This window comes from Chelonoidis abingdonii, chromosome 2, assembly GCF_003597395.2.
Source record: "Chelonoidis abingdonii isolate Lonesome George chromosome 2, CheloAbing_2.0, whole genome shotgun sequence".
NCBI lineage: Eukaryota > Metazoa > Chordata > Testudines > Testudinidae > Chelonoidis > Chelonoidis abingdonii.
The window spans coordinates 301,207,640-301,217,753 of record NC_133770.1 but is presented as its reverse complement, the minus strand read 5'-3'; the positions used below and the strand labels follow the sequence as shown (position 1 = coordinate 301,217,753).

General features: G+C 50.0%; 1 protein-coding gene across 3 annotated transcripts in view; it reads left to right on the top strand.

Annotated features, from left to right (window-relative positions):
* HSF1 (heat shock transcription factor 1) overlaps positions 1–10,114 on the top strand; it is an 82,636-nt gene that overhangs the window by 54,829 nt on the left and 17,693 nt on the right. For all 3 annotated transcript variants that reach the window (XM_075063327.1, XM_075063325.1, XM_075063326.1), the window contains 5 exons: positions 618–693; positions 1,153–1,214; positions 2,437–2,533; positions 6,485–6,621; positions 8,500–8,730. In XM_075063327.1, the coding sequence (XP_074919428.1) occupies positions 618–693; positions 1,153–1,214; positions 2,437–2,533; positions 6,485–6,621; positions 8,500–8,730 (603 nt within the window). The remainder of the gene's footprint in view (positions 1–617; positions 694–1,152; positions 1,215–2,436; positions 2,534–6,484; positions 6,622–8,499; positions 8,731–10,114) is intronic.

Below are 10,114 nucleotides of genomic sequence, written 5' to 3'. Positions count from 1 at the left end.
TCCACACGAACCCTAATCCGAGTTATCACTTTCGAATTTAGCGCTACTCCCCTCGTCTGGGAGGAGTTCCGAAATCGATTTAAGGAGCCGTTTAACTCGATATTAATGACGACATCGTGTGAGCGGGTACAGCGTTAAATCGGTATATCGGCCATTAAACCGATTTAAAGTCGCAGTGTAGACCTGGCCTGAAAGACAAACATTTTGTTGTTCAGTTGCCAGTGTATACAAAGCCTTTGTGTGTAAATCTCTGATTGCTTATAGCACCAGTTTGTGAACCCTTCTGTTTCCACTGCTTCTCTTTTGAGAGGAGCACTTGCTACAGGGATGGGAACAGAACTCAACAAAAAAGAGTAGAGACTTCAAAATCAAAATATCTATATTTGCCCATGTGTGTGAGTCTAGCATTGCTGTAGTGTCGCTGCAAGTAAAAAATGGCAGAGTAAAATTAGTGAATAAAGAAAGGTTTCTCCTGTGTCCCCAAGAGCTTGTAAATGAGCTGGTGTCTGGAGATGTCTGCAGTCCTGCTGCTGCTTTCCCAGCATTTACCCCAGGATCACCTTGTTGTGCCCCAAAGGCAGCACTTTGCAGTCTGATGGCTTTCTCCTTCCTTGCAGTGAGAATGAGGCATTGTGGAGGGAAGTGGCCAGCTTGAGGCAGAAGCATGCCCAGCAGCAGAAAGTCGTCAATAAGGTAAATCTCACCTGCTCCCCCACTCCCTGAGAGCGCAGAAGGACCCGAGCTGCGCTCAGCAGTAGGGTTGCCTGGTGTTTTAGTGGGCTGTCTCCTGGCCAGAGAAGGGAATTGGAACAGCAGAGGTGTTTGGTTGTACTAGTTCTGTTTCAGATAAGTAGATTCTGAGGCACTAGTGTCTCGTACCACCATGAATATCAGCAGCCCATGACCAAAAGATAAGTCCTTGCCTGGCATGTTATAATGTGGAATTGAATTGACTGCTAGTGTATTTTTCCCTGCAACTCCAATTGTCATTCTAAAGACCATCACAAGTGCTCAGCAGTCTGCCCCATTTCCTCCCTGTCCTCTTCTGACGCTACTTTGAACCACTTGGCAAGGGATCTCAGCTACTGATCCTTGTTTTTTACAGGCTACTGTACGCATCATGATAACAGGAGTTCTTTTTTCTCCTCACAGCTTATCCAGTTCTTGATTTCATTGGTGCAGTCAAACCGTATCCTTGGGGTGAAGAGAAAAATGTAAGTCTATGTTCAGACATCGAGATACAGATTCCTGTGGGAAAGGCAGGAGCGTGCTTCAGAGCAGTTACTGGGAAGGGATTCCTCTGTGATCCCACCGCTCTGTCACTTCTGTAGCATGTTTTCCAGTGTGATAGAGCTGGACAAGAGTCACTGGCATCGAGTCAGCATCCAGCCACACTTCACAGATAGAGGGCAGCTTACAATGTCACTCACCCCAGGGAGCTAACCAAGCCTCTGCTGCTAATCCAGCAGGGTTTGCAGAGTCCCCCCGAACCCGTTTCACTCATAAACTGTTGTAACCGATGAGGCTGCAAAGTCAAAAGCAGACAGTGACTGTAGTCTTAACAAGCCTCAAATGATGATTCTTCGTACAGCAGTAGTGCCCAAGGTGTGCCGAGTGCTTTCTAACCATGCAGGGAGAGACAGTTCCAGCCCCAAGGAGCTCACACTCTGAAAAGACACGAAGTGCAGGCAGAAGTGGTCAGGGTGGTGGGTAGCAGCAGATGAGCTGTCCTGGGAGCAGTAGGACAGTGGAACGGAGCTGAAGCAGAGCAGGGTGCAAACCCTACTGATGTGAGACTCCACTCAGATGTGTTTAGAAACTGCAGGGGTGGGCTAGGAGGGCTTTGCCCAGCAGGCCTGGCTGGAGAAGGGAACTAGTGAGAGCCCCTGGGACGTGGTGTTCATTTGCAAAGCATTTCACTCCTTATGTTCTGAATTATACACGTGGCTTTTCCCAGCTAGATTTGGAGTTGCAGAGAGGCCCGGTTCCCCTTATAGCACCGCTGCTCCCAGAGTAGAGCTGAAGGTGCTCCTCAGTGCTACTCCGTAATCGCTTGGAGGTGTTGCTGTTTATGGCCCTCTAAAAAGGGCAAGGTCTTACCACAGGCACACAAATCGGGACCCCTCAGCATATAAGATGCTAGCTACACTGTGGACTCAAAGAGCAGAGTTCAGAAGACTGACAGTAATGGCACACCACTTGCTTTGCTGTTTGTGGACAGCCGCAGTGTGATGCATTGGATTTGCTGCATGTCCCTGCTCTGCAGTACTGGACTCAGACCCCACACCCCACCGCCAGCCACAGCGTTTCCACGCCCAGGGCAGCCAGATGTATGCTGGGTCCTGGGTCACCTGGCTAATGTCTGACCGTGTTCTCAGGGAGGTGCAGCACCTGGAGCTTTGTAACTCTCTTGTGGGTGTTGGGTTTCTCTTGCAGTCCCCTGATGTTGAACGACAGCAGTTCAGCACATTCCATGCCTAAATACAGTCGACAGTACTCCCTGGAGCACGTCCACGGTTCATCCCCATACGCAGTAAGTGCTCTGTGTGCTCCTGGACCTGAGGGGAAGCGGCAGAGCTGTGTGGGGAAGGAGGGGTCATCTGAGGCTCCTGAAGCTGGCCTCTTCTTGACACTGCGCTTTGCTCAGGAGATGTGTGTGTTATTTGGCAGGCTATCGAAGTGACAGGTGCGCTTTGTAGCCTACCCAGAGGGGATTTTTACTGTAGCTAACTCCGAGGCAGAACGTGGCGGGAGTAAACATGCGCCATGCAAACAGACATGCTTTCCGAGTTCATCAGCACCTAGCGCACTGCTGGCCTGGGTTCTCTTTGGGTTTTGTCACAAACAAAGAGCACTTGGTCTCAAACAATTCCCTGCTGAATGTATGTTCCCATTGCCAACCCATCATGCACTCACATAACGGGTTTGTCCTCTGGAAACCAGCCGTTAGGATTGAGGTGCATTGTAGAGCCTTGGTGAGCCCAGTCCTGGAATAGCAGGGTTCCGTGGTCAGAACTGAGAGATATTCATGGAGGGGCCACAGGGGTAACCTGGACTGGAGTGTAAGGGTGGAGGAAGTCCCTGGTGCTCAGTCAGTGAACCCATTTGATCCCAGAGCATGCAATAATCTTCCTGGTGTGAGAGAGGAATGTCACCCAGCCAAAGCCCCCAACAGGTGGCTTTGGACATGGGACACTTGTTTTAGGCCTTGGCTTCTGTTGCTGAGTTTGGATGCCAGGCGTTTTGGCCAGCTACCTGGCTCCAGGGTGCATCACAGGCAGGTCCCCCAGAGGGGCCCATGAGAAGCTTTGTTATTGCTTAGTTCAGGAGTAGACAACCTATGTCACGGGTGCCGAAGGCGGCATGCAAGCTGATTTTCAGTGGCACTCACACTGCCCAGGTCCTGACCACCAGTCTAGGGGGCTCTGCATTTTAATTTAATTTTAAATGAAGCTTCTTAAACATTTTAGAAACCTTATTTATTTTACATACAACAATAGTTTGGTTATATATTATAGACTTATAGAAAGAGATCTTCTAAAAGCGTTAACATGTATGACTGGCACACGAAACCTTAAATGAGAGTGAATAAATAGAGACTGGGCACAGCACTTCTGAAAGATTGCCAAACTCTGGCTTAGTTTCTGGATGGGCCTTTAATTTGCTGTTGGATTCCTGAAAGCCCCTAATTCTTGTCTCCTTTCCAATCCATCCCTTTGATGTCCTGCCTCCCATCTACCATGCTCTGGGCAAGGCATACTGGACAGGATTCTCTTCAGTGGACCTGCCTACCCATGTTACTGCGGGGTAAGCAGGGTGTGGCTGTTCAGCACACCAGCTTGCCAGGCAGTAACATCCCAAGTCCACCAATCCTGGTCCTTAATTCTCTTTTGAATGGACAGTGCCACCACCTCCATCATTCCCCTCTTCCCAGGCCAAGAGCTATGTACATTGCCTCTGCTGCCATGCCCCCACAAGCCAGAGGAAGAGAGACACGATCCTGTGTATTTGGATTCCCCTTTTCACCTATTCACATTCACACATGATTGAAACCTAATTGGTATGCAGTGCCCTGAATGGCTGAGCATAATTAACTGCCCTTTGTCCTGGAGTGCAGGGTCTCATTAAACATGTGGTGGGCTTGGGCTCACTGTGGGAATGAGAGGTTTCCTCCCTCTTTTAACAGCTAAAGAACCCTAATCAAGTTCATTTGCTGATAGAGTTAATTGGCTTCAGTGTTGATTGCCTTTGGGGGGAGCTGTGATAAATGCAATCACCTTGTGCCTTTGATTGCCTCTGGGATAGTGTAATTAGTTAAATTGGTGCATCCCCTGGTGCATCCACTCTTGATTCCAGAAGTATCCTGTTTCAGTTTGTTTTAAATCAGAGTGCCCACACCATGGGGTTTGCACTAATTGTGCTCAGGGCCTGTGTCTGCCCCCCCCCCCCCCCCCGGCCTCGTCTAGCATTAGGGAGCCAAATGGCAGTATTCCTTGGGCAAAACTGCTAGGCAGCATTTTCGTCCAGTCCGCTTCTTGGTGCTGTGCTGTGAACATTGTACTGCTGGAAGTGAGATTTACAGCCATGGTTAGAGACGCATCCATTTCCAACAGCTTCGCTACCCCATAGCCCTGCCCCCTCCCACCCTCCACAAGATTGATTCCTGTTATTAAAGCAACATAAAAGGTGTCCAAGAAGCTGCATAATAATGGCTGTCCTGCAGCATTGTGGGGACAGCAGACTGATCACCAGGCTCATGTCACTGAACAACCCAAGTGTCCAGAGGGGAAAAGTTATTGCATTAACTTTGCGTGTGTGCACCAGACACGCAGACTCACACTGCTCTCCATGGAGTATGTTATCTGATATAGTTTTCCACCACGGAACCAAAACCGTAGCCCTATTAAAAATTCTACCCTGTGCTTAGACCCCTCCCCCCCCACCATGTTCCCATTCCAACCCCCTCCTAGCCCTGTTATCGCCTTTGAAATGTGTCCTTATTCTTGCATTCAGCAAACACTTAAGCAAAGCCAGCAGGAGCTGTTACAAGTGTTACAGGATTGTCCCAATTATGAGAAATGCAGCTGGCCATCTGCTCTCAAGCTCAAGTGTTTATGACTTTCTACTCAAAGCAGAAGTGATGAGTGGGCAGCTTTTCTGAGCCACCTGTACTGTGCACTCAGGGTCCGCGTGGTAGTGCCCTCACTCACATTGTTCTCATCCACACTGTGGCTTGCTCATTGACCATCACCAGGTCAGGAGGCATACGCACACAAACCTCTCGCATGGTCCAAGGACTGCCTGGGGCAGTGCCTGGGGCAGTGCCTGGGGCAGAGGGGCTGCTCCACATGGTTCTGTTGAACACTTCTACGGTTCCCACCAACACAGAGGCATCTGAGCACCTGGTAATGAGGGCGCGAGAATGAAGACCTGTGGTTTAATATTTATATTGTGAAGGTGTCGAGAAGCCTGACCAGGACTGGGACCCCGTTGAGCTAGACACTGTATGAACACAGGTGGAGGTGACACTGGTTCCAAACAGGTTACAGTCTAAGAAGACAAGCAGGAGAGGGAAACTCTGAATAGACATAGGTTTATATACATAAATACCCTCATGATAACTAACGACTCATGGTCCTTCCCAACTGCCCCCACCCTAGCCATCATGCAGTGGCTGATTTCTTTGGGGTCTCAAGAAGGGATGTGAAGGAGGAGAGTTAGTGGGCTCATGGGTCATCTCCTGGCGGGTGTGGTAAGCGCCAGAAGTGTTGAATCAGGACACAAGCCACAGGTCCCTCTCTGCCTGTCAGTTTTTTTGGGGTGTGCCTGTGTGCACCAGGCAGCCAGAATTTGGTCCATAATTTGATGTGGAGTTTATTTAGCAGCTGGAAAGATACCTTAAGTGAAAAGCTCCTCCATCCTTACTTCCTGATTGAGACTCTTGCACTTGCAAGGGGATCCAAGTTCACTCGGTCCCCTCACTAGTAAATCTCTCCTGCCATGAGATTGCCTTTCAGGGTTGCTATCTCACAGTTTGGTGGCAAGACTCACAATCGTTGGCATTTCTTAAAGCCCCAACTCCCTGAGGCAGGTGAATATGTGAGGCTCTCAGCTGGCATCAAAACATGACAGGAAGCTTTTAGTTCTCTTGGTTGCAGAGAAAAACTGGAAAAAGTGTGAACCCTAAAGGCCCAAACTCCAGAAAGAACCCAACATGTTGTGTGCTTTAAAGATCTCATGATTTTTAAGTCAGTTTAATGATTTTTAGGGCAACACCCTGATTTTTGAATGCTAGAGGCTGCCAGCACGGGCTTTTATTGAGGTAGGACCCCTGTCTTTATCCTCACAATGGGCTGTGAGCTCTCAGTATTCCTACGTACAGTGGCAATTCCTGCACCTCTCTGTCTCAGGCTGCGTGCCTGGCAATGGGATGTGCATATGTGCCTGTCACATGACTTCACTGATGCTCTGATTGTTATTTCAGGCTTCTTCCCCGGCATACAGCGGCTCCAATCTGTACTCCCCGGATTCTTCAGCCAACTCTGGTCCCATTATCTCCGATGTGACGGAACTAGCCCAGTCCAGCCCCTCAGCTTCCCCCAGTGGCAGTCTCGATGAAAGGTATCTGTGTGGAGAGCATGAGTTTGGATTATGGAACACCAGCTCGGGTGTGGGGCTCTGCTGTGTTAGGGAATCAGACCAGGTCCTTCAGGCCTTTCTTACTCAAGACACTGCTTGCCCCACAGGTTCTTGTTTTAGTTTCAGTCTTTTGTTTGATTAATGGAAGATGCCAAATTCACTCCTGTTTCCTTGATCTAATCAGAGTCCTGGTCTACACTTAACATTTATCCTGGCAAAGCTGTGTCAGACTGGGGTGGGAAAAACCACAACATCTAGCACTGCAGCTGGGTTGGCAAACCCCCCAGTGCCAACGCAGCTAGAGTGACAGAAGAGTACATCTGCCAGCTTAGCTAACGTTGTTCAGGGAGGTGGTATTCATCTACTGGCAGAGAGCTCCGGATCTCAGTCTACGGGGCAGCTCTGCGACGGGGCTAGACCAGGAGAAGCTCTGTAGTGTAGATGCAGCCTGTACACTGCTGTTCTGGCAGTTATCGTGCTGTCCTCTCAGGCCATGAGGAAGCACTGACCTGCTTGCTCAGTGATTAGCATGAGTGAAGTCCCAGCACTCCTGACTATGGGGACAGGGTAAACACACGCCTTGGCAGTCCAAGCTCCCAGTATAGGAGGGCATGGGTTAAAAAGCAGTTGCCTTTCTTTCCAAGTTACTCCTCCTCCTTGGAGAGACAGTAACTGGGTCCATCACCAGGGCAGGGAGGCTGAGCACCTGAAGCAAATGTATCTGACCTTGGACAGCAAGAAGCTTTCAGCCAGTCCCAGCCCAGAAAAGTCAGACTGTCTCCTGCCACAAGGCACACAGGAGTCGTCATGGTAGCCAAATCCCACCCTGAGCTCTGTGTGTGTGATGCCCACTGGTTCCACTGAGTGCTGCAGGCAGTTCTTAGGCCTGTATGCCTCCATCACTGTTCCCTTGTAGCTCGGCCTTTAAGCTGCTATTCTCTGCCGTCCCTGCCCAGCGAGGTGTCAGAGGCCTGAGCTTCCCCAGCAAGAAATGTCCTCCGTGCTTTAGCACCTGTTCATCTCGTAAAACAGTATATTCTTGGTGTTGGTGCCTCCCCTGCAGTGCTCTGTCACACACAAATGTTATTTACTGTCTTGCATACACCTCTGCCAGGAGCGCTCACCCTTAAATATAGACCATATGTTTGCTTTTAATTGGCCTTTTATTTGTTCTTGTCTCGCTGCTGTTCCTTCCAGGGGGGGATATTTGAACCACTCACACCCTAATTCACTCAGTTTGGGTGCGGAAGGGGATTTCCAGCTGCAGAATTAGGGCTGGCCAGAGAAGCCATCATCCCTCGCATAAAAACCCAGAATCCAAGAAGCAATGCCAGTGCTCTTAGGGAGAGAGTGGATCTCAGGCCTTGTCTACACATACCACTCCTATCCATATCAGTACGGTAGTGCTTAGACCGGGATAGCTTATCCCACAGGGTAGAAGAATAAGCTGTTTTGGCATATGGCACCTTTGTACTGGGGTAACTCCATATATACTAGGGTTGTACCAATGAAACTCTTTACTTATGAAAATAATCACACCCCTAAGCAAAATAATTACACTGCAAGTAAATCTTTGTGGGCCTGGTCTTAGATTGATTCACTTACTAAAGTCACAGCTGTGGGGGTTGGAAAAAGAGCACTTGGCAGCCTGTGGCACTGAGACCAGGGGTTTGCTCTAGGGCACAACCAAGGAAAACACTTTGCCTTAGTTCACCACCCGAGTTCTGGCTAATCCTGTTTCAGGGACCAGCACTCTGAGGGAGCCAGTGTCTGGCACTGGGACTTGTCTGCGTACCATGCAGAGCAGGGACTGGCAGACCATTGCTGCCTTGGTGACCATTCTCTTTCTGTTTCTCCAAGGAACAGCCCTGTGGTCCGTATCAAAGAAGAGCCCCCCAGTCCCACCCCCAGCCCCCAGATAGAGGAGGCCAGCCCTGGGAACCCTCCTGCTGTTGAAACCCCCCTGTCTCCCTCCACTTTCATTGACTCCATCCTCCAGGAGAATGAACCCAGCACCACGGCCAGTGCCAGTGACAGCACCACACAGCCTCAGCCCCCAGAAAAGTGCCTCAGCGTTGCCTGCCTCGACAAGTAAGTACCGTGCCATGACTCCTGCACGTGCCTGGGCCCAGTTGGCCACGTCACAGCTCCACTAGTGAAGTGTTGAAATTGCTAGTAACTGGCTTCCTGGAAACCAGTATTGCAATGTCTCTGAGTGCCCTGCAGATCCCATTGCTTTCCTGGGTGCAAATAGCCAGTGTGGAGTTTATTTTGCTTTCCTATTGCTGCTCTGCTAGGGGCAGTGAGTTCAGGCTGTCACCTGGCCCCACACAGTGATTTAGGGGACATGACCTCTTGCAGGCACAGATACAAGTACCAGGAACGCCGGAGAAAAGGGGGTAGAGTGATTTAGCTAAATAAAATCATTGCGTTCAGATTGCCCACTCCGGCAGGGTACAAGTCAGCCAGACGTCACCAGTACAGAACCAGGTAGACTGCAGCTCCCACTTCCTTCTGGGAGCCTGTGAGGCTTGCAGTGTGAGCATCCTTCCACTCAGATCAAGATGGAGAAGTGCATGCCTGGAACTGAAGTCTTTATGGGCTTTACCTCCGTATAAAGAGGAAAGTTGCTGTGAGCAGCATTTCACCAGTGGCCTGCACTTTGGCTACTCCTGCTGTGGTGCTGCTTCTGCGCTGTCTTCTGCCTTTGCTTGTCACAGCTCTGCTTGGTGTGATTTGAGGAAGAAGCCTTGCTTAGCCACTCAGAATTGCTCCTCTTGCTCCATGCATGGCCAGTTATAGTCCCTCAGTCAGCCTCATTACTACTCCTGGATTCAGGTTGCTACTAAACATGCTGGACTTCCTGGATGGCAGATTGATCGTTGCTAGGCAATAGTTCGCTGAGCTTTGGGGTCCCTTGCTTGCATCATCAAGCAGAGTTCAGAAACTTAACACCAGGTTTAGAGACAATCAACTAGAATGTGTTTGACAGTATCCATTGGTTAAAAAGCAGAGCAAAATTCTTACCCACTCCCTCCAGGCCAGATCCCAACTGTCTCCTACTCTCTTTGTAGTCTGTGCTGTAGGGAGAACAGAGTATCAGCGACACAGTCCTCTGCCTATGCCTTAGAGTGAGAGACTCCAGGAACTCAATCTATTTATCTTAACAAAGAGAAGGATACAGGGTACTTTGATCACAGTCTGTAAGTAAGTTGGGGGCGGGGCTTACCTGATTAGGGGTCCTATATAAGGAGCCAGGCACTCAGGCAGCGGCACAGACAGCTACAGCGGCACAGGAGCCAGCAAACAGAGCTGCTAACAGGGGAGTTTCAGGGGGAGGTTCCAGAGGAGGCTAAAGCAGAGGTACCAACAAGCCAGAAGAGGGAAGGGGCAGGGGCCTGCCAGCAGCCCAGGCCTTGTTGGTGGCCTGTGGTGCGGTGTTAGGCTTGGACTGCCAGGCACAGAGTTGGAAGGG